At 43.1% G+C, this 25,281-nt stretch overlaps 1 protein-coding gene across 1 annotated transcript in view; it reads right to left on the bottom strand.

The window, feature by feature from the left end:
- LOC123770680 (protein kibra) overlaps positions 1 to 24,840 on the bottom strand; it is a 47,605-nt gene extending 22,765 nt beyond the window's left edge. The window contains 8 exon segments of the mRNA XM_045762762.2: positions 814 to 1,577; positions 1,579 to 1,812; positions 2,269 to 2,496; positions 2,623 to 2,872; positions 3,827 to 3,983; positions 4,517 to 4,720; positions 8,407 to 8,516; positions 24,632 to 24,840. Of these exon segments, the coding sequence (XP_045618718.1) occupies positions 814 to 1,577; positions 1,579 to 1,812; positions 2,269 to 2,496; positions 2,623 to 2,872; positions 3,827 to 3,983; positions 4,517 to 4,720; positions 8,407 to 8,516; positions 24,632 to 24,759 (2,075 nt within the window). The 5' untranslated portion in view covers positions 24,760 to 24,840.
- Between the last annotated feature and the right edge of the window lie 441 nt (positions 24,841 to 25,281).

Raw genomic sequence — 25,281 nt, forward strand, 5'->3', positions numbered from 1 at the left:
AGCAATACAAATGAGCACCACCCAAGAACACCTGAATGATGTAACCCACTCCTGTTGTTTCAGCACCCAAGCATGGTAAAAATCATGCAATGTCCCTCAAGGAAAACCAGAGGGCTGCCAGCAAGCAAGGATGAATCAGGAGCCTCAGAACAGAGTCAGAAGGCAAAAGCCAACCCAAATCTGAGAGGCCAGGATAATAAGGGAATCAAGATCCTGAAGCCATACCCAAGCCAGAGATGCAAAGCAGAACAACAGAAACCTCTAGGAATAAGCTGACCAAACCACACACTAGAAAGTGATGGGACGACGACAGTTTCGGTCCATCCTGGAACATTCTCAAGTCGATTGTGAATAGACTTAAGAATGGTTCAGGACGGACCGAAACGTCCATCGTTCCTTCACTTTCTAGTGTGTGATTTGGTCAACATATTTCAGCCACGTTATTGTGACTCCTCATCTGCCTCTAGGAATAAGATGCATCTGTGGACCTGAACAGGACACAGAAGTGCACCCAAGGGGTAGTAGCTGATGAAATCAGCTCAAACACGAACAAGAGAAGTAAAACCTCTGCTTCATGCAGTAAGACCCTCCGCAGAAGAAAAAAACCAGGAAGGGTTAAGAGTACCAGGGACCCTCCATAGTCTTCCCCCACCCCAGCCAGCTACACAACTTTTTTTTGTTTTGCATGGATAAAAGGCTTTTAACTAAGCTTGAAAGTGAAGCCTATTTTAACACCATCAATCTGGTTATATGAATAACACACAGGTTTTAAATATATCATAAAACATCTAACATACTATTGACAAGTCTTACCTTAATTTAATTTGCACCTGTGGTGTTTCCGGTGGCGAGGCTGATCCTTTGGGATAGGCTTCATAAACTCCCGAGTCTCCTGCTACAGATTCGTCACTCACTGCCGCCGACATTGTTCGTATATTTCCATCTTCACTTTCACCAACACAGCCTTCCTCCTCCTCATCCTCATATAACACATCACTATCACCACTCGCCCTTCCTAATAACACACCACTAACACTCGTGTTTGCAACATTAAAATCATATTCTGTCAATTCTTTCACTTGTTTGTTTCCTGCTAGCGTGGAGTCCAACTGTTTAACAGAAACCTTTGCCACATGTGACGTGGACAAAGCACCAGGCTCAGTCGAAGGAGCGAGACACAATTCTGCTAAGCGGTCCTGTACCGTACTAAGATCTACATTGGCATGTGGTCCATTTCCTGCACAGCCCCCTTCCCCTGGAGTAAACCGAGGTGGCCCAAGAGGGTCCATGCCTGAAAGAGCTTCACAGGCAGAGGTAGGTGGGGATAGAGAAGAGAGGGAGCTCCGCGGAGATAAGGATAACATGGACTGAGACAATGCGGCTGAATTTCCACTACCTCCTTCTAATGACCGCAATTTTTCCGCATACTGCCTGTCCGCTTCAGAGTTGGACTTTAATAACCTTTCAACACGCTTTTGAAGTTCTGTCATGTTAAGAGCAACATGTTCACTTGACGAGTATTGCTGTCCACCATATATATCGGTAAATGACAAGCTGGATAATGACCCCTTGCTCGAATGTGGAGAGTGATCCAAGTGATGATGAAGACGACACAGAAAGAGTTGATGCAGATAGTGAACGTAGCTGTCCTTCAAGACCCACCATAATGCGCACAGTGTCACGCAAACGGCACAAAAGATCTTGTCGTTGTTCTTGTAAAGACAGTCGCTCAGCCACTGCCTTATTGCTAACCTCTAAGGCCTTGGCTAAGTCACACTCCAGTTGGTTGATTTTATCCTCCAGTTCACATACCTAAAGAATTAGCCATATATAACAGAAATTTTAATATTAAGTATTTATATTGTACATCATTTACCCTGTTATGAAAAAGCTGAGTAAAATCATTTTTAATAGGAAAGCAGTCCCTACAATTAATGTAAAGATAACTATCTGAAGACCTCCAAATTTGAAATAATCATCTCTCATATATTTAGCTGCCTTTCAAAAAATTACACGCAAACACACTGTATGTAGAAACAAAATTAAATTACCAAAAACTCGTAAGTAGGAGAAAACATTATGTACACAAAGTTCAGACAGAGTGAGGTTACGGTCTACTCCATGAGCTATTTATATAGATGACTGAGGTTAATCTAAAATTTTATTCTTGAAGGCATTTAGGGAAGATCTGTTTTGCATAATGAAATTACTGAAACTACAAAGATGAAGCAAGTATGTGAACTAATTCAAAGCAAAGCTCAAATGTACCTGTAGCGGGTCATGTGTGTAGGATCGCACACTTCGGAATTCCCTAAGCAGCTGCTCCTTCTCTTGAATTAGAACTACCCGGTCACGGTCGCCTTGAAGATCCTCCGGTGATAATCTTTCTTCTAGCCCAGCTAAATCATGCTGCAACCCTTTTAGTGTACTCTTTGCAGAGTCATATTCTAATTTGAGTCTTGTAAGCTCAGCCAAGCGTGCACCAAGAGGCATACCCTGAAAGAGATACAAATTTCTGAATAGAATATTAATGGAATGAGGATGCTGGTCAGGACAATTTAATATTCTATAGGGTTATTAAATCAAATACTGTACTGAGGGCTAACATGACCATAATAATACCTCGCCACCAAAATCCGTTTGTGATGCAGTACTATGCTTTTCTGAGGCTTTCTCCAAATTGGCTTCAATAGTCTGAGTTGTTTCAGCAGAGATAATGTCTTCTCTCAAAACTGTTAAAGATTTGATGAGCTCTGCTTTTTCTTTCTCTCCCGCTCGAAGTGACTCTTCAATATTCTTGAGCTCAGCGATGATAACTTGGGCCTCTTCAACACTGTAGCCTGTAGTTAGCCCACTTAGCTTTTCTTGAACTCTGTGAAGGGAAAATATATTTACTTTGAAGGTAACTTTACTGAACCTCTTATATCCCTGCCTAAGTGATTACTTTGCCTACTGAGTGCAGTGTCCAAGCATTTTTTTCCCTATAATAGTTGTTTGCACGCACCACAAACAGGAAGAGCCATGTAGCAAAACATCAACCACAAGACATTATATAGCTTTTTTCCTGTTCTGCAATAAAGTAACTCACTGTATTGTGCTCTCAATTTAGTACTACGTTGCTTCAGAAACCTGCAACCACGTTAAAAAGTTATGTTTCAAAGACTATTTCAATTATTAAGACTTCACAAGCCAATGAACTAATGATTATACCTCCAGCAAATGACACATGAGTATTTGATATTCACCTCGTACACATGCATATACAGAAGACATTCACCAACAAACAATGGCTGAAGTTGTTGGTTGACAAATAATTTCATTTTTCCATGACTGATTCCATGAAAGAACACTTAAAGGTAAATGAAATAATGATTGCCAGTCCATGAGAAGTTGACATTAATGTCAACCCTGGAGATTTGCAATCAGGATGATAAACTGTTAATCATAAATACATACAGGCCACTGCCATGCAACATGTACAAAGGAGGAGCTGGATAATAAATAAGAGAGACTCATAACAATTATGAGGGAGATTATAACGAGTGAATAAAGAGAGATCGCGACAGTCAGTAATTTCAAAGCGTTATATGACAAAGAGTGCGGGGAAGACGGAACACCACGAGCGTAGCTGTCATCCTGTAACTACACTTAAGTAATTACATTTACTTTTATATGTTGAAAACACACTCACTCCTCTCACACACACATATGCTGAACACACCCACTAGCAAACAACACTTGAAGCTGTTCCACTTACTTGCCATGCATGTATATGCTGAAGGCACTCTCATTGTAATAACTGTGTGCTGATATTGCCTATACTCACTGTGCTAGTGTCTGCATGCCAGCCTCTGTGTTAGCTACTTCATGTTTGATCTGATGGAGTTCCCTTTTCAAGCGACCGACACGACTTCTGGCCATGGCTACGTCCGTCTTGAGCAAGTCTGGGTCCCATCGGCCAGTCCCACTTCCACCTGAACTTACTGTTGGTAACAGATTTGTGTATGCAGATTTCATGTATTGATATTTTTGAATATACAGTTTTCATATATTAATATCTATGTGTACATACAACTTTTAGATACATTGTTGAAATATTCATACAGTATTAGTATATACAGCTTTCAAGTATAAATTGATATACTGTACCTGTCTATGGAGCATTCATTCCTATGTATATTTTGTATTGATATACAGTGTTCATAATGTATATGCATTTCAAGATATATCTTTAGATGGAGATTCCATTTATTACTGTACTCTTTAACACGGAATACACTACAGAATTTGCAAGATATATGATGAAGAGCTTTGGTGACACAAGAATACTGTGTAGTATTTCATTGACATATTTGTAAATGCTGCTTTCTTATTCTGTACTGATTACTATATATGTAGTAGTAATACATATATAGCAATCAGTGATTTAATATTATATACATTCCCCCCCCCCAAACACAGTACAAAAGCCACAATGAAAATTTTATCAAGAACATTTACACATGAGAGAACTTACACGAGGATCTTGAGCTGAACAGGTTGGTAAGTGTAGCATTGAGGTGATGGTACTCGTCCTGAGCCAGTGCAAGTCGCTGTGCTTTGACCTGCATTATGTCTTGCTTGGCACTGAGGTCATTCTGCGCCGAACAAAGATATTCAGACAGCATGGCCTCCTGAACTTGCCGCCATGCTAGTCTGGGGTCCTCAATTTGGTTTTGTTCTGTGGCATTGAGATTAAATGTAATTAGAATTCCAATTTTTGTAAATTGAAGTGTTACAAAGATAATGTGTGTAAAATGAGCCAGTAAAATAATATTTAAGAACCTCATGAGTAAAATATGATAGATGGCATGAAAATATAATTTACTTGACAATCAAAATGCTATATACTGTACATTGAAATAAAATCTGAAAATGTGATAATGCAGTGAACTAGGCTACTTTAAAATAGGTCTTTAAATTAAACTAAATTTAAATTAAATTAAAATACAGTACAGTAAAACTTATGAAGTACAATATAAGAGCAATATCAACATGGAATTAAAAGTGCACCAGAACCCCCTAACCCATAGAAACAAAATTCACTACACTAATCCCTAGCAAGGGATACCTTGCATCATGCCTTGGCCCAAGTGAATTCACAAAAAACAAGATTGAGGTCATAATAGTAAAATAGTGTTGACCAGACCACACACTAGAAGTTGAAGGGACGACGACGTTTCGGTCCGTCCTGGACCATTCTCAAGACAATCGACTTGAGAATGGTCCAGGACGGACCGAAACGTCGTCGTCCCTTCAACTTCTATTGTGTGGTCTGGTCAACTTACTTCAGCCACGTTATTGTGACTCATCGCCTGCAAAATAGTGTTGCATTCCATAGACCTTCCAGAGTACACTTTTTCCACTCTGAACAACACCTTCCTAAACTATTACCCAGTACAGTACACGCACAACATACCAACCACACAACGGTAACATCCAGGAAATTTCTTATGTGGCAAAATTGCCTTAAACAAAAATAAATGCGTTAAAAAACAGGTTATACTCCAGAGACCTCATTTTTTTTTTTTTTTTACGAATTAATAACTTCTTTCGGCTAATGTTTTTTATTTAAGACACTGCTTTTTCTCTACATTACCACTTGCACTTGAACTACACTTCATTGCCATATGCAGTTGCTTAGCGAGTTTAAAACTACTCTATTATAATTTAATAAACATTAAGATACAATAATATACAATATAAAATTTATTTACAAGAAGGTACAATGGGTACGTGCGATACATAAGATTGGTATTTTTACATTCTTGCAAAGCCACTAATACGTGTAGCATTTCAGGCAAGATACATAGTCTGAGTGGGGACGCAAAACATGACCAACACAAAACAAGAGGAGGTTGCTCGCTTGCTAGCCATGATTACTTTATGCATGCTAATTTGCATTCAAGCATTTTTTCAAATTGGGAAATAAGTACAGTTAATCATTTAGTAAACTATAAATGAACACTTAGTGTTAGAAATGTTTTTTGTGTTTGGTATGGGTCACTAGTACTGCATAAAGTAGATTTGAACACTCACTAATGACAAAGTGAAGATTAAACATTAAAGTTTCTTCATGGTGATGGTGTCACCATGCAAGCAATTGCGCTAAACAGACAACCCCTTACACTCAGTAAGTTCTGGAGTAAAATACCTACCTCGCATAAAGTGAATTTTGCATTTTCTGAACCAACTCAAAGCAAGAACCTTCAGTATTAATACCCAATTTCTTACATTCATGCAGTAAGGAAGCATTTGTCATGAAAAGATAGAGCAACACAATAAATGAATTAAAGCTATTCAAAATGTTACCTATCTAATTACTTTTCTAGCACCACCACAAAACAAAAATCGTCTACAGTAGCATTCACCACTTCATAAGTCAATGTAGAATTGCTCCTTTTGAGATGTCTTGAACAAACATGATTGTCTGCAGAGGGCACAAAGTGTTGACAACAATGTGGAGAAACATCAAGATGAGAGTAGACTTTGTAGATGATATTTTGTCTGGGCATTATCAACTCTAACAAAGATTCACAGAGCAATTGTTTATAAATGGGGGAACGTAGAAGATAATTAAGGTCATTACTGTGAAGACGAGACATAAAGAAGAATAATGTGGGGAATTATGTTACAATTTATATTTACAGTGTATAGTACTAATTAAGTAAGATGGTGGGGATAGCAATGTTAAATATTTTCTTATTCTGCTCAGTGGTAGAGTAGTGTTTGATAGCTGCAAACTCTCTATGAACTCTGCCTCATAATGTTGTTTTCTTCTTTGAACCCCGAAACAAAACAATGATTGGATTCTTGCTCAACCATTTAGTACTTGTAGCCAGCAATTCAAGTGCCAATACATCAACAATTCCTTCTTAAACCTTAAAGACCCCATACCTTTCATTAGGGAGTGCAGTAAGGAACAAAAATCATAGATAGTAACACCTAGTAAAACCAGAACTAGAGTGGCAACTCTCTCCCCCTAACACAACAGACACAAAACATACCCCTATAATGATGTTAATACAGGGGTTGTGCACAAAACATACACTGCAATCACTACCCATGTCAGAAGCATAACTAACAAGGTCACTACAGCAGGGGTATACACTGTATTCTGTAATTATTGGGACAAAGTAATGAATACATGTACCAATAAGTTAAACATCCCAAAACTTAGATGCAAAGATTTACAAATATAATTGTATTTGTACAAATACAAATATAATTGGGGAAGGTAAACTAATCAAAGAAAAAAACACTAGGAGACAGTCGGCAGCCATCAAACATTACCCCACCATCAAAAAAATGAAGAAACAGTCAAAATTAATTAATCCTCTTACCAAGTTAACATTTCATAAATATAAATTGTAATCTCACATCATCATACTGATGTCAGCCTATCATCACCACACAGACTCCAACCCCAACCAACATTGCCTCCCTTCATAATCACAAGCCCTAAGTACGTCTCTTAGATTTTATAAAGTCCTTACAGGTAAAGCAACTTCTACAAATAAAGTAATTTAATCTTGATGTTTATCTACATGTACAAACTCCTCAAACAATTACCGACTTTAAATACGGTACACCACTTCCACCCACTTTGTTAACTATCATATCCTATGTGCTGTTTCACAAAATTCCTGCTTCCAGACACATTCACTCATAATGCCTGCTCATCGCCAGTCCTCTCTTTCCTCCTCCTGCCCACAAGTTCACTGATATGCATTCTCTTTATCACCCAATAGTTATTCATTATTTAATGCAACTAAACTACTGTATCTCAGTATGCTCTCTTTAATCTTTAGATTTAGTGATTTTTACATTTACATTCTTTATATGATATTTTCATTCATTAGTTTATTTATCCTTCTCCTACCACCACATGTGCTTCTTGAAAGTGTCCACTTCTAATGCTTTAACTATTTGATTTTTCATGTTTGTGTTGCTTCAGCAACTTTCATCTCTGCACAAGGACAGGGAAGACCTCTCCCTTACGCATCCCTCTCCTTGCTTCCTACACTGCTTTTCATCACCATTAGCTATTTTCCTTCCCAAAATCATACTCTGAATTTTACCTACATATTTTTGACTTTATCAATGCACAAATATTGTAAAAGAATCAAATTATTGCATACTTCTGTGAAAACAATTTAAAATGCATTTCAAGTTCAGCAGAGCATTATAACTATAATACCTGTGCAGTAGAATTTATTTCGGCTAAAATTTGGTCGGTGCCATGCAAGCAAACCTTGAAACTAACTTTTAGGAAAATGAGAAAAATTTATGTCAAAAAAGAAGCATGTGCTAAACACACACACACACACATGCAATGAGGCACACACAAAAGAAAACCACACTCACTGTTAATGTGATCAACATAGTAGACACCAATCTGGCCGTCAAAGCACTCTTCCCACCCATAAGGTAGTTCGTGGCCTACGCAGTCAGCAAATGTCTGAGCTTTGGTGTAACTGAAAGAAAAATAAATTGAAATGTCACAATACAAAGTATTTTTCAGGGGGTTTACAAATCTTAGTTCCATATCCTCATCTTTCTTTTGCTAATAATGTAACTATACAGGATGCTATGTATTTTTTCATTGTTGTTTTACTTAAGCAAAATTGTTGATCAGTGTTATGCTTTTGATATGATCAGTGATATGCTTTTGATATGATCAGTGATATGCTTTTGATATGATCAGTGATATGCTTTTGATATGATCAGTGATATGCTTTTCCAGAACTGTACATTATTCAACTGAAGGTACTGTACTGAATTTGATATAATTTTAAAATCATAATGCAAAAACTAATTATTTATACTACACAAATAATATTTTATATAATAAATAATATCCAGAGTACTATGACTAAATGACAAAATGTCTATAACGTACAGCTTAGCTGCTAAATTTTGCCTTGAAATTATAGTTTAGAAATATGTAGATTGAAATAGATTGCTAAATAGCAATAGTCAAAGAAAAACCCTAACTATATAAAATCTAAGCAGCAGCAAACTCCAGTATACGGTAGAATCAATTACTATTCAGTATTAACATTCGCTAAGACTACGATTTATGTAATTTTGATTTACATCTGGTGACATTTTACATCCACTTTTCAATTTACATACCTTAAATATTATACAATTTATGCCTTATTGTAATATAAATATGTGAAATTTGATGATAAAAATATAAATTACTGTGTAAACATTGGATATAATTAATAATAATAATAATAATATTAATAATAATAATAATAATAATAATAATAATAATAATAATAATAATTGTCGGGAGACAGGCAGCCAGTTTATACATACAGTACATGTTAGGCATATATCAAGGTCCCTTCCTAGGGTGTAATTACTGATCCCGCCAGGATGCAACCCCACAACAAGCTGCCTAATTCCTGGGTACCTATTTACTACTTGGTGGACAGGAGGGGGGGGGGGGGAGGTCATTAGGTAATAGGAAAATGCCCAACCATTTCTGTTCCACCCGGGATATATATGAAGTTGATGAAGCTTACATGGCTGAAATGACTGCTATGTAAAACCCTTGTCAATCAGATTTGCTTCATCTTAAACAATAACAGAAAGATGAGGAACGAAATTTTGAAAATTGTGTTGGAACAAATCAGAGAATTTAAGATTGCAGGAACATCTGTCACCCATAAGAAGTTACACCATGAGAATAAAAGGGGTAGCTAGGTAGATGTTTCTTGATAAATTTTTAAAATATGAAGATAATAAACTATCACAAAAGAGCTCGGGAACCAACTACAACAATCCTAACACTCAGCACATGGAATAGCCAAAAATAAGTGTCCCTCTTTCTCAGACAAAATGTTCTTATGGGAAAATAAAAATCAATTTATGTCCTTTCGATTTAAGTCTCAATTTCCAGGAATGCATAGTGGATGTAAACAGATTTTCCTAAATATCAACATTCTCAATTTAATATTAATAAGACACAGTTATTAAATTGAATCACATGCCTCAAATGGCAAATAAGAGTACGGTATGTATGGGCTGTTTCGTTTGTACTGCAGATTCTTCACTACCAAAACCAGAAGCAAATATGAGAATTCTACCTCACGTACACACAACAAAAACATTAGCTCCTTGTGTCGTACTACACGCTGGCCCCCAGCACACACACACACACTACAACATTCCTCACCTCTGCCAAGATACTCTTGCTTGGTATTTAAGTCAACTAAAATAAGGAAGTCATGAAGAGGAATGTGGCTGCAGCCAGCCAAAAATGTGCACAGGGAAACAGTTTGGGTTAATTTTGCTGTAAGGTTTATTTATGTTTATGTAGCGACGACATTTTATCCATCCAATAAATTAAAGTATCCTTTACAGACTTTTCAGGTCCTAATGATTTCCTGTTATATTTCTTAAACATTACAAACAACAATAAGAGGTAAATAAAGAACTTCTGCTTAAAACTGTACATGACAGTTTTGCCAAAGAAACTATTTGTTACTAGACTTTAAAGAATAAAAAACCAGTGTATATACTGTGTATGTGTGTGTGTATATATATATATAGATATATATAAATAAATGGTATTACAGTACTGCACTGTACCTGAATTACACAAATAGTGTTTTAATCTGCACTTATTTATAATACTATAGCTACTTTTTATGATGTATTTTAAAATAAAAACTATTGTTTACAAATATTAAACTCTAATTATAAATTTTATCCTTTTATTCACTAGACAAGATGCATTAAACCTAATAAAAGGTGTAAAGCTATGTAACAGACATTGTAAATTATTGCCAAACCAAGCACAACCATCTGATGAAGCTTCTTTGAATTTACATAATGTTTCTACTGAAACTTATATGCAGCAAAATTATTTATTTATTTATTATTTATTTATTTATGCATATACAAGAATGTACATTGGGAATGTGAGGATACATAATATGGTAATTACAGTCTTGTAAAGCCACTAGTACGCGCAGCGTTTCGGGCAGGTCCTTAATCCAAGAAAATTTTAAGGAGGTAAATACTTGCAAAATTTATAGACAAAAAAATGATAACAGTTACATGGAATGAAAAAAAGACGAGAGAAAATTGTCGGTACAGTATATTAAAGCACATAGGTAGCTAAGATTGATTGCAATGACAGCTTGAATGGTAGTTGAAAAAAATTGGTAGGCACAATACAGCAGAAACAATATAAGATTGATTGCAATGACAGCTTGAATGGTAATTGACAAAAATTGGTAGTCACAATACAGCATATGGCCAGCACATAAAAGAAGACAGCAATGAACACAAATGCTAGTTGTATTTACAAGAGATGAGCTACAGCTCTTGGATCCCATCTCTCAACCCTGAATTGACCAGTATATAGGTTTCAAAGTCTACTGGGCTAGCATATCTACATTTAAAGCTATGATAGAGTTAGACTCCAACACCATACTTGATATGCCAACATGACTCCAAACAACTAATGTATTTTGTGTATGTAAAATCTTAGGTATCCAAACCCTGTGACATTTACTGCTTGCTGCCCACTCCACCTGATATCGTGCTGTCAGGTACCATACAGTACCTTCAGTTTTCCTCTCACAAGGGTTGTCCACAAGCGAGTCCACACTTGAACAACTATAGTGTGAACATATTTTTATGTAATGTATATTTATCCATCTCTACTCTCTTATCAAGTACTGTACTGTAATCCACATCAGCATTTTCAATCAAGTTACCTTTCCACGCATACAATACTGCCAAAATACACATATTCAACTCATATTTTATCTGTGCTCTTTGCCACCATATTTATTACCATATGTCAACCAATTCTTCCATTTGAAATACTACTCGTATCATCAAATAATTCTATAAAATTATCAAAACTTCAAGATAAGAAAAAGTTGCTCTTCTCACCCCCCCACCCCCTGACCTTTAAGGGGGGCCTGACAGTGCTTCGGATTCGCAGACCTGAGGTTCCGGGTTCGATCTGGGGTAGAGGCAGAAACAAATGGGCACCCTGATGCCCCTGTTACCTAGCAGTAAATAGGTACCTGGGAGTAAGACAGCTGCTACGGGCTGCTTCCCGTAGGTGCCATAAAAAGGAGGCCTGGTCAAGGACCGGCCCCCGGGGCCCCTAAGCCACGAAATCATCTCAAGCTAGATAACCTCAAGATAACCATCCCCCCCCCCCTACCTCACCAAATAAATTCTAGTTTCTCCAGTGTTGCACAAAACTAAACCAAGAAATGTTAGAAACTCTTAAAATACTGCAAATTGTATGCATAAATACAGTATAAAATATATCTTAGAATTTTTGTATTAAAAATATGAGATTATTTATATGATCTTGAAATAGAGGGAATAACCTCTAGAGAATAAAAACCTCTCAGAATAAATTGCTATAAATCATTTATTTTAATTATTTTTCAAGCCAATACAAGATGCTGTAAAATGACATGTGGGTAAACACCCATAAAATTTAAATATCAATATCAGGCATTAATACCATATTGACAGATGTTGTATTCACATACATCTCAAAATTACAGTCAATACAGCATAGCAATCATGAATTGTGATTACACCCCCACATGTGAATAGAAACTGCTTGGTGTACAAAATTCAATCTCTAGAAATGCTTGCGTGAAACTTTGGTCCACAGCACTGATCTTTCCTCATCCTGCCAGTGTTGCTGATAGGCCTAATGATATTGATGATGATGATGATGATGATGACTTCAAAGATTTAGAAACATAAAAGCAAGATAATATTTAAAGCAAGACATTCTTGTCTATGTGAACAGAATTCAGTCTAGAGAAAAGTGACAGGCAGTAATAAATGCCAACTTCCTGGATGTGTGGTACTGACAACCCCCATGCTACTGAACCAATGCATAAACAGGAATATACAATTACAGTACACAGAAATCTCACTAATGTGATATATGTCAGAGAAAATCAACTGGAGCTCTGAGGTGACTCGAATCCATGACCAAGACTAGACTGGCTTCAGGAGGGGACTCCAGACTGCCTATGATTTCAGTAGAAATCTGATTGTATGAATTAACAAGGCAGAATGGTAGTTAGCAACAGCAGCTGGGATTCTCTCGGTTGCGAGTTTGAGTCACCTCAGAGCTCCAATTGATTTTCTCAATAATGTACAGTACTGAACATGGGTATGTAATCATCTGTGAAGGGGGACAACGACCACACATTGCCTGTGCAAGGTAAAAATGTCTAAGAACTCTTTGAAAGTTAAGTTTCATTGAGAGAAAAATCGAGTTTGAGTACAAGAATGTAACAACTCTTGTATATATCTCAAAAAAAAAAAAAAAAAGAGTTTGATGCAACTGCAATGATGACCATGTTCAGGTCCTAATTCTTGTGCAATTAATGAATATTGAAATAACACAAAATATGAAACTCTCACACAAAGACTTAGAGATCTCATATTGAGGAAGCTACTTGGATTTCAAGCATAAAACTTTCTCCTTTAGTTTCAGTGAATCTAGGATTTTAACAGCTCTACAGTAACACTGCTTACTTTGATAAATTTGCCTTCTTAAGAGAAACCCCAAAATTGGGTTACTTATTAGCTCTTTGTCCCCAGTCCCTGTGTATATACATAGTACAGTACAAGCATCATTATGGTAAAGTCATTGAACCCCTAACCACTCAAGAAAGCTACATTATTCTGACTGGAATACAAAATACCATTACAGTACAGCATTAAGATTTTGAAAAACTTGTGGTATGAATTGAAAGAGGGAATCTATCAAATTACACACCCTCCGTAGATGCAATACTGGTATTTGGCGAGATATTAACCAAAATACTGTATCGATGTAAATTGATGGTGTACACTCATTTCTGGATGGTTTTGCTGGGGAAATATTTTGTTTCATCTTGCAAAATGTAAATTTACCATGTTTGTGTAATAAAAGCATTTTAAATGAGAAACCTCAGTACAGAATTCATTATAAAAAAAATCATAAAGCTGGCCTTGGGCCAGGCTTGGGGAGAACAACTCCCAGAACCCCATCAAGCAGGTATCAAGAGAATCTTTGAGACTTGTCAATGCCATAATAAATATTTAGGTTTTGCAAATAAATAATAGTTCACACTCCACTAAAAGCCTGATTAACTATTTAAGTAAACTTCCCAATTTTGGACTACAAGGATATTTTTTAAATTGGACATAAAGATAACAAATTTACTTTTTTGGAAAATGTATGAATGAAAAGAGGAGACATTTATCTAAAAAACAACAACAATCTAGTCTGAAGATATAATACTTACCGAGTATTAGACAAAATATATTGGAGGGGATAACAAGAGTTCTCGCCTAGTGTTATGACATCCGAGTGCTAGAGGTCAGCATATTGTAATAAAATTTCACTAGTCCAGTACAAAATATAATTATATTTAAATTATTTCCACCTTCCTTTCAATACTATTACATTATTACTATACAGTAATAACACAGTACCCCCTGCTCCAAAATTGCACATTGCCAAACACATTCAGAACTTCTGGAAGCAGCTACCAAAATTTTTGGTTGGCATCATAGCAACTTAATATTATGATTTGATATTACTGGACTTGACAGCATGGTGTAACTATTCTTTGTTGGAATTTTTAAATTTTTTTTGGGTGGCAATGAGCATAGGACACCTCATGTTTGGTAGCTTGTTCCTTGGAAACCAACAAGTGATATTAATGTACAAGGTAGCATAGTATGGTGTTATGTTTTGGGGATATACAATACAGTACAGTACTTTGTTTTGGTGGTCAAACACAGATGCTCGAGTTTCTCTTGGCATCAGTGTTAAACTACATTATGACTTAAAATTCACCTTTCTAGGTGTGAACCTTGTGCCATCCTACAGTTTAGACCTAAGGAACATTCATTCACCAGAAAACAAAAAATTAACAATGATATCTCACATTTGACAAACAAATATTTTGCTAGGTCCATGCCAAAACAGTACTGCCGTTAAAGAAAACTAAACGTTTTAATTTGTATTCAAACTACAGTAACCTTTAGGCACCTGTATTATCTCATTATATTACTAGAGTGTATTTGTAGAGTTCCTGGCATATTTATGATATCTAATGATGCAGGTGCTATAGTTTATAGGTGCAGGTGGGGCCAAGCACAGGCAGCCAGGTGAGTACTGGCAACTTGCCCTACTGTACTAGGCAAATAAATTTTGGGAGACGGATAATTTGTCTACTAAGTATTAATATTGCAATATTTATATCTGGATTTTAAAATTGTCAAAATACTGTACATCAGGTCAGCAGAAGGTCAATTTGCTGATTTAACACAGTTTTCTTTTTATGTAAAAGCTAATACCATACATTTTCAATAATATTGTCATCATAATTTGTTTAGTAAACACATTGCATCTGTGTATGGATTAGGCTATATAAAAACCTAAATTCACACAGAACAAGATACACACACAGAACATTAAACAAATTCAAGTACATACCCAGTAACAGAGGCCTATCATAATTACTTATATTGTTAACCCCAGGTGATACTATATTGCATACATTACACTATATTGAAGGGTAAGATCACCAGTTTCTGGACATGAAAGGAGAGGAGGGAAATGCATTTGTTTGTGCGTATAGGTAATGGTGCATGTGCACGGGGGGAATGGGGCATGTGCATGGGGGGAATGGGGCATGTGCATGGGGGGGAATGGGGCATGTGCAGGGGGGGGAATGGGGTATGTGCATGGGGGGAATGGGGCATGTGCATGGGGGGGAACTGGGCATGTGCATGGGGGGGGAACTGGCATGTGCATGGGGGGGGGGGGGAACTGGGCATGTGCATGGGGGGGAACTGGGCATGTGCATGGGGGGAACTGGGCATGTGCATGGGGGGGAACTGGGCATGTGCATGGCGGGAACTGGGCATGTGCATGGCGGGAACTGGGCATGTGCATGGGGGGAACTGGGCATGTGCATGGGGGGAACTGGGCATGTGCATATAGGGGATGTGTATGGGGGGGCATGTGTGTATGTGGGGGGCGTGTGTGTGGGGGGGGCGTGTGTGTCGGGGGGGGCGTGTGTGTCGGGGGGGCGTGTGTGTCGGGGGGGCGTGTGTGTCGGGGGGGCGTGTGTGTCGGGGGGGCGTGTGTGTCGGGGGGCGTGTGTGTCGGGGGGGGGGGCGTGTGTGTCGGGGGGGGGCGTGTGTGTCGGGGGGGGCGTGTGTGTCGGGGGGGGGCGTGTGTGTCGGGGGGGGGGGGCGTGTGTGTCGGGGGGGGGCGTGTGTGTCGGGGGGGGGCGTGTGTGTCGGGGGGGGGGCGTGTGTGTCGGGGGGGGGCGTGTGTGTCGGGGGGGGGGCGTGTGTGTCGGGGGGGGGCGTGTGTGTCGGGGGGGGGCGTGTGTGTCGGGGGGGGGGGGGGTGTGTGTCGGGGGGGGGCGTGTGTGTCGGGGGGGGCGTGTGTGTCGGGGGGGGGGCGTGTGTGTCGGGGGGGCGTGTGTGTCGGGGGGGGCGTGTGTGTCGGGGGGGGGGGCGTGTGTGTCGGGGGGGGCGTGTGTGTCGGGGGGGGGGGGCGTGTGTGTCGGGGGGGGGCGTGTGTGTCGGGGGGGGGGGGGGCGTGTGTGTCGGGGGGGGGGCGTGTGTGTCGGGGGGGGGGGGCGTGTGTGTCGGGGGGGGGCGTGTGTGTCGGGGGGGGGGGGGGCGTGTGTGTCGGGGGGGGGCGTGTGTGTCGGGGGGGGGGCGTGTGTGTCGGGGGGGGCGTGTGTGTCGGGGGGGCGTGTGTGTCGGGGGGGGCGTGTGTGTCGGGGGGGCGTGTGTGTCGGGGGGGGGGCGTGTGTGTCGGGGGGGGGGGGCGTGTGTGTCGGGGGGGGGGGGCGTGTGTGTCGGGGGGGGGCGTGTGTGTCGGGGGGGGCGTGTGTGTCGGGGGGGGGGCGTGTGTGTGTGGCGGGGGGGCGTGTGTGTGTGTGGCGGGGGGGCGCGTGTGTGTGGGGGCGTGTGTGTGTGGGGGGGGCGTGTGTGTGTGGCGGGGGGCGTGTGTGTGTGGCGGGGGGCGTGTGTGTGTGGGGGGGGCGTGTGTGTGTGGGGGGGCGTGTGTGTGTGGGGGGGGGGGCGTGTGTGTGTGGGGGGGGGGCGTGTGTGTGTGGGGGGGGGGGCGTGTGTGTGTGGGGGGGGGGGCGTGTGTGTGTGGGGGGGGGGGGGGGCGTGTGTGTGTGGGGGGGGGCGTGTGTGTGGGGGGGGGGGGGGGCGTGTGTGTGTGGGGGGGCGTGTGTGGGAGGGGGCGTGTGTGTGGGGGGGGGCGTGTGTGTGGGGGGGGGCGTGTGTGTGGGGGGGGGGGCGTGTGTGTGTGGGGGGGGCGTGTGTGTGTGGGGGGGGGGCGTGTGTGTGTGGGGGGGGGTGCGTGTGTGTGTGGGGGGGGGGTGCGTGTGTGTGGGGGGGCGTGTGTGTGGGGGGGGGCGTGTGTGTGTGGGGGGGGCGTGTGTGTGGGGGGGGGCGTGTGTGTGTGGGGGGGGCGTGTGTGTGTGGCGGGGGGGCGTGTGTGTGTGGGGGGGGCGTGTGTGTGTGGGGGGGGGCGTGTGTGTGGGGGGGGGGGCGTGTGTGTGTGGGGGGGCGTGTGTGTGGGGGGGGGCGTGTGTGTGTGGGGGGGGCGTGTGTGGGGGGGGGGCGTGTGTGGGAGGGGGCGTGTGTGTGGGGGGGGGGCGTGTGGGAGTGGGGGATTGGGAGGGTCTGGGGGCGTGTGTGTGGGGGGGGATTAATGTATATGGGGAATTTTTGGCACGTGTGGAAGGGGGAGGTTCGCGTATGTGGGAGAGGGGTGTACGGCACGTGGGGGGGAAGGGGGTATGCGGCACGTGGGGAGGGGAAAGGGGGTGTGCGGCACGTGGAGAGGGGAAAGGGGGTGTGCGGCACGTGGGGAGGGGAAAGGGGGTATGCGGCACGTGGGGAGGGGAAAGGGGGTATGCGGCACGTGGTGAGGGGAAAGGGGGTATGCGGCACGTGGTGAGGGGAAAGGGGGTATGCGGCACGTGGGGAGGGGGGGAAGAGGGGTGTGCGGCATGTGGGAGTGCGCGGGTGTGGGGCATGAGGGGGGGGGGGGAAAGGGAGGGTTGCGGCCCATAGGGAGAGGGGGGCGGACCTCATGAGGGGAGGGGGGAGTGGGGTCCGTGGGGGTGGAAAGGGAGCGGGGCCCGAGGGATAGGGGGGGGGGGAGATGTCGAGTGTGGGGGGGAGATGTCGAGTGTGGGGGGGGGGGAGATGTCGAGTGTGGGGGGGGGGGGAGATGTCGAGTGTGGGGGGGGGAGATGTCGAGTGTGGGGGGGGGAGATGTCGAGTGTGGGGGGGGAGATATCGAGTGTGGGGGGGGAGATATAGAGTGTGGGGGGGAGATATCGAGTGTGGGGAGGGGAGATATCGAGTGTGGGGAGGGGAGATATCGAGTGTGGGGAGGGGAGATATCGAGTGTGGGGAGGGGAGATATCGAGTGTGGGGAGGGGAGATATCGAGTGTGGGGAGGGGAGATATCGAGTGTGGGGAGGGGAGATATCGAGTGTGGGGAGGGGAGATATCGAGTGTGGGGAGGGGGAGATATCGAGTGTGGGGAGGGGGAGATATCGAGTGTGGGGAGGGGAGATATCGAGTGTGGGGAGGGGAGATATCGAGTGTGGGGAGGGGAGATATCGAGTGTGGGGAGGGGAGATATCGAGTGTGGGGAGGGGAGATATCGAGTGTGGGGAGGGGAGATATCGAGTGTGGGGAGGGGAGATATCGAGTGTGGGGAGGGGAGATATCGAGTGTGGGGAGGGGAGATATCGAGTGTGGGGAGGGGAGATATCGAGTGTGGGGAGGGGAGATATCGAGTGTGGGGAGGGGAGATATCGAGTGTGGGGAGGGGAGATATCGAGTGTGGGGAGGGGAGATATCGAGTGTGGGGAGGGGAGATATCGAGTGTGGGGAGGGGAGATATCGAGTGTGGGGAGGGGAGATATCGAGTACCTGGTTGATACCTGGTTGATGGGGTTCTGGGAGTTCTTCTACTCCCCAAGCCCGGCCCGAGGCCAGGCTCGACTTGTGAGAGTTTGGTCCACCAGGCTGTTGCTTGGAGCGGCCCGCAGGGCCACGTACCCACCACAGCCCGGCTGATCCGGAACTTCTCTTAGAAAACCGTCCAGTTTTCTCTTGAAGATGTCCACGGTTGTTCCGGCAATATTTCTTATGCTCGCTGGGAGGACGTTGAACAACCGCGGACCCCTGATGTTTATACAGTGCTCTCTGATTGTGCCTATGGCACCTCTGCTCTTCACAGGTTCAATCTTGCATTTTCTTCCATATCGTTCACTCCAGTACGTTGTTATTTTACTGTGTAGATTTGGGACCTGACCCTCCAGTATTTTCCAGGTGTATAGGGGAGAGTGTGGGGAGGGGAGATATCGAGTGTGGGGAGGGGAGATATCGAGTGTGGGGAGGGGAGATATCGAGTGTGGGGAGGGGAGATATCGAGTGTGGGGAGGGGAGATATCGAGTGTGGGGAGGGGAGATATCGAGTGTGGGGAGGGGAGATATCGAGTGTGGGGAGGGGAGATATCGAGCGTGGGGGGGGGGGGGAGATATCGAGTGTGGGGGGGGGAGATATCGAGTGTGGGGGGGGGGGAGATATCGAGTGTGGGGGGGGGGGGGAGATATCGAGTGTGGGGGGAGATATCGAGTGTGGGGGGAGATATCGAGTGTGGGGGGGGGGAGATATCGAGTGTGGGGGGGGGAGATATCGAGTGTGGGGGGGAGATATCGAGTGTGGGGGGGGGAGATATCGAGTGTGGGGGGGGGGAGATATCGAGTGTGGGGGGGGAGATATCGAGTGTGGGGGGGGGAGATATCGAGTGTGGGGGGGGAGATATCGAGTGTGGGGGGGGGAGATATCGAGTGTGGGGGGGGAGATATCGAGTGTGGGGGGGGAGATATCGAGTGTGGGGGGGGAGATATCGAGTGTGGGGGGGGGAGATATCGAGTGTGGGGGGAGATATCGAGTGTGGGGGGAGATATCGAGTGTGGGGGGAGATATCGAGTGTGGGGGGAGATATCGAGTGTGGGGGGAGATATCGAGTGTGGGGGGAGATATCGAGTGTGGGGGGAGATATCGAGTGTGGGGGGAGATATCGAGTGTGGGGGGAGATATCGAATGTGGGGGGAGATATCGAATGTGGGGGGAGATATCGAGTGTGGGGGATGTTGAATTGGGGAGGAGATGTTGAATTGGGGGGGGAGATGTTGAATTGGGGGGGGAGATGTTGAATTGGGGGAAGATGTTGAGGAAGGGGGGGGGAAGATGTTGAGGAAGGGGGAGGGGAAGATGTTAAGGAAGGGGGAGGGAAGATGTTGAGGAAGGGGGGGGGGGAAGATGTTGAGGAAGGGGGGGGGGGAAGATGTTGAGGAAGGGGGGGGAAGATGTTGAGGAAGGGGGGGGAAGATGTTGAGGAAGGGGGGGAGATGTCGAGGAAGGGGGGGGGGAGATGTCGAGGAAGGGGGGGGAAGATGTTGAGGAAGGGGGGGGGGAAGATGTTGAGGAAGGGGGGGAAGATGTTGAGGAAGGGGGGGGGAAGATGTTGAGGAAGGGGGGGGAAGATGTTGAGGAAGGGGGGGGGAAGATGTTGAGGAAGGGGGGGGGGAGATGTTGAGGAAGGGGGGGGGAGATGTTGAGGAAGGGGGGGGGGAGATGTTGAGTAAGGTTGGGGAAGATGTTGAGTAAGGTTGGGGAAGATGTTGAGTAAGGTTGGGGAAGATGTTGAGTAAGGTTGGGGAAGATGTTGAGTAAGGTTGGGGAAGATGTTGAGTAAGGTTGGGGAAGATGTTGAGTAAGGTTGGGGAAGATGTTGAGTAAGGTTGGGGAAGATGTTGAGTAAGGTTGGGAAGATGTTGAGTACAGGGGAGGGGTTGTGGCATAAAAGAGGGGATATGGATAGGGGAAATGGTGGGTATGGGGTGTTGGAGAGGGGGTGTTGGAGAGCGGGTATGGGGTGTTGGAGAGGGGGGAATGGGGTGTTGGAGAGGGGGGTATGGGGTGTTGGAGAGGGGGGTATGGGGTGTTGGAGAGGGGGTATGGGGTGTTGGAGAGGGGGGTATGGGGTGTTGGAGAGGGGGTATGGGGTGTTGGAGAGGGGGGTATGGGGTGTTGGAGAGGGGGGTATGGTGTGTGTGGGGGGGGTGAATTCTACTTACATAGGTGGTTTGAGTGTGTTTCTTAATTCTTGTAAACAAAATAATTCACAGAATTCTTCACACTGCTCACAAATACAAAATATGCTCAGGTATCTATCATATGTTCTACATTTAAAAAAAAAAGTTAGTTTTATCCTTTTTAAAGAAAAGGATAAAAGAACTAAAATTACACATGGTATGATGACACAATATAGTGTGCATAATGAATGATGTGTATTTGCACAGTCATTCCAGTATTTGCACAATCAATCTGGTATTTGTACAATCAATCAGGTATTTGTACAGTCAATCAGATATTTGTACAATCAATTAGGTATCTGCACAATCAATCAGGTATTTGTACAGTCAATCAAGTATTTGTACAATCAATCAGGTATTTGTAGTCAATCAGGTATTTGTACAATCAATTAGGTATTTGCACAATCAATCAGGTATTTGTACAGTCAATCAGGTATTTGTACAATCATTCAGGTATTTGCACAATCAGGTATTTGTACAGTCAATCAGGTATTTGCACAATCAGGTATTTGTACAGTCAATCAGGTATTTGTACAATCAATCAGGTATTTGCAAAATCAATCAGGTATTTGCAATCAGGTGTTTGTACAATCAATCAGGTATTTGCACAATCAGGTATTTGCACAATCAATCAGGTATTTGTACAGTCAATCATGTATTTGCACAATCAATCAGGTATTTGTACAGTCAATCACATATTTGCACAATCAGGTATTTGTACAGTCTATCAGGTATTTGCACAATCAATCAGGTATTTGCACAGTCAATCAGGTATTTGCACATTCAATCAGGTATTTGTAAAATAAATCAGGTATTTGTAAAATTAATCAGGTATTTGTACAGTCAATCAGGTATTTGTACAATCAGGTATTTGTACAATCAGGTATTTGTACAGTCAATCAGGTATTTGTACAATCAGGTATTTGTACAGTCAATCAGGTATTTGTACAGTCAATCAGGTATTTGCACAGTCAATCAGGTATTTGCACAATCAGGTATTTGTACAATCAATCGGGTATTTGTACAGTCAATTGGGTATTTGTACAGTCAATCAGGTATTTGTACAGTCAATCAGGTATTTGTACAGTCAATCAGGTATTTGTACAATCAGGTATTTGTACAATCAATCAGGTATTTGTACAATCAATCAGGTATTTGCACAATCAGGTATTTGTACAATCAGGTATTTGTAGAATCAATCAGGTATTTGTACAGTCAATCAGGTATTTGTACAATCAATCAGGTATTTGTACAGTCAATCAGGTATTTGTACAGTCAATCAGGTATTTGTACAGTCAATCAGGTATTTGTACAATCAGGAATTTGTACAACCAATCAGGTATTTGTACAACCAATCAGGTATTTGTACAACCAATCAGGTATTTGCACAATCAATCAGGTATTTGTAGTCAATCAGGTATTTGTACAACCAATCAGGTATTTGCACAATCAATCAGGTATTTGTAGTCAATCAGGTATTTGTACAACCAATCAGGTATTTGTACAATCAATCAGGTATTTGTACAGTCAATCAGGTATTTGTACAGTCAATCAGGTATTTGTACAATCAATCAGGTATTTGTACAATCAGGAATTTGTACAACCAATCAGGAATTTGTACAACCAATCAGGAATTTGTACAACCAATCAGGTATTTGTACAACCAATCAGGTATTTGTACAACCAATCAGGTATTTGTACAACCAATCAGGTATTTGCACAGTCAATCAGGTATTTGTACAATCAGGTATTTGCACAATCAGGTATTTGTACAATCAATCAGGTATTTGCACAATCAATCAGGTATTTGCACAGTCAATCAGGTATTTGAAGTCATTCAGGTATTTGTACAATCAATCAGGTATTTGCACAATCAGGTATTTGTACATTCATTCAGGTATTTGTACAATCAGATATTTGCACAATCAATCAGGTATTTGCACAATCAATCAGGTATTTGCACAATCATGTATTTGTATAATCAATCTGGTATTTGTACAGCTAATCAGGTATTTGTACAATCAATCAGGTATTTGTACAGCCATTCAGGTATTTGTATGGTCAATCAGGTATTTGTACGGTCAATCAGGTATTTGTACAATCAATCAGGTATTTGTACAATTAATCAGGTATTTGTACAGTCAATCAGGTATTTGTACAATCAGGTATTTACACAATCAATCAGGTATTTGCACAATCAATCTGGTATTTGTACAATTAGGTATTTGTACAGTCAATCAGGTATTTGTAATCATTCAGGTATTTGTAGTCATTCAGGTATTTGTACAATCAGGTATTTGTACAGTCAATCAGGTATTTGTAATCATTCAGGTATTTGTAGTCATTCAGGTATTTGTAGTCATTCAGGTATTTGTACAATCAGGTATTTGTACAGTCAATCAGGTATCTGTACAGTCAATCAGGTATTTGTACAGTCAATCAGGTATCTGTACAGTCAATCAGGTATCTGTACAGTCAATCAGGTATTTGCACAATCAGGCATTTGTACAACCAATCAGGTATTTGCACAACAAAACAGGTATTTGCACAATCAGGTATTGGCACATATTTAGACCAACATGTTTACACAAGTACATGTTTACTTGTACAAATCTTCGCAGGTGCATGTGTTTGCATGCATCTTCACACGTGTTTTCACACCCGCGCACATGTGTTTGCACGTGCATGTGTTTGGCCGCGCCTGTGTGTGCATGAGAAGGCACAAGCAGGAAGCGTTGAGCCTCCACACTGATGCAACACAACAAGCTAGACGGTAGGAATAAAAACACGGGCCAGGAATGAGGGAGAGGGAGGGAATGAGGGAGATAGAGAGGGAGAGAAAGGAGATAGAGAGGGAGGGAGATAGTGAGGGAGAGAGAGAGGGGGCGAGGGAGGGCTGGAGTACTCCACATCGCCACTTACATACCTAACATTCCTGGACCAAGAACCAGGGGTCGCGCATACCACAGGCGTATGGAGCCATTTCCTCACAGCCCCCCACCTCCACACACGCCCTGCCTCGCCCCACACACGCCCAAAACACCGCCCACAACACTGCCACGCTCGCCCACACGCCCAATACCAGAGAAATACACCAGCAAAATATAGTGGCGGGTCACACACATACGGACACGGGGAAGGGGGTGGGGGAGGGGGAGATCTCGGAACAAAAAAGGAGGCCAGATTAAACTTTTCGTATGCTAGCTAGGTTTTAGGCCTAGGCCAGGCCGTGTTTCACTCTGCTGTCACTGTATGCACTCTGCCGTCCACCGTGAGTGTCCAAAGGCACCCAAACACCCGGATACTATTTCAAAAGCACGATTTTGTTGGAGTCAACATAGGCGCTAATTCAGCCTACCTGTCTCTTGGGTCAATCCATGTGGTTTTCTTGTTGTTGTGATCGATGAAATATATTTTCCCGTCATAATCATGCCCAATTTCCCATCCAGAAGGTAATGGTAACTCTCCATTTCGTCTTCTAGGCATGTTTTAAGTGAAAAACACAGATAAATTCACATCACTACCGTCGGCTGTCCTCCATATTGAGACTTCTAATGACGTCGAGGCTTCTTAACCAATCACGACGGAGTAACCCCAAGGAGCGAATCAGCGAGCCGCATACCACAAACTAGTGATGTTTTCATGACGCAACAGTGACGGCATGGAGCCTCCACCTATCACGAGCTAGACACCCCTGGGAACCAATCAAATCCCTGCATTCCAGAGGTGCAATCAACGAAAATGCTCTGTATGCCACCATGCCACAAGGATTAGATTTGGATATACGCATATCTGTGTTTATTTGACGGGATATTTGACTCTAGCTACGCACGTTTCACTACGCGCGTAGAGCGTGTCCTTGATGACAACAATGCCTCCCTCTCCAAACCTGCGTTAAACACCTCCGGCAGAGTACCATACGCCCATTGATGACCCGCGGCCAACATGTGCACACTGTGTGTGTAAATATGCGGTCAATGTGGGTCAAGGGTAATCCAATCTTTAGAT

Source organism: Procambarus clarkii, chromosome 56 (genome assembly GCF_040958095.1).
Source record: "Procambarus clarkii isolate CNS0578487 chromosome 56, FALCON_Pclarkii_2.0, whole genome shotgun sequence".
NCBI lineage: Eukaryota > Metazoa > Arthropoda > Malacostraca > Decapoda > Cambaridae > Procambarus > Procambarus clarkii.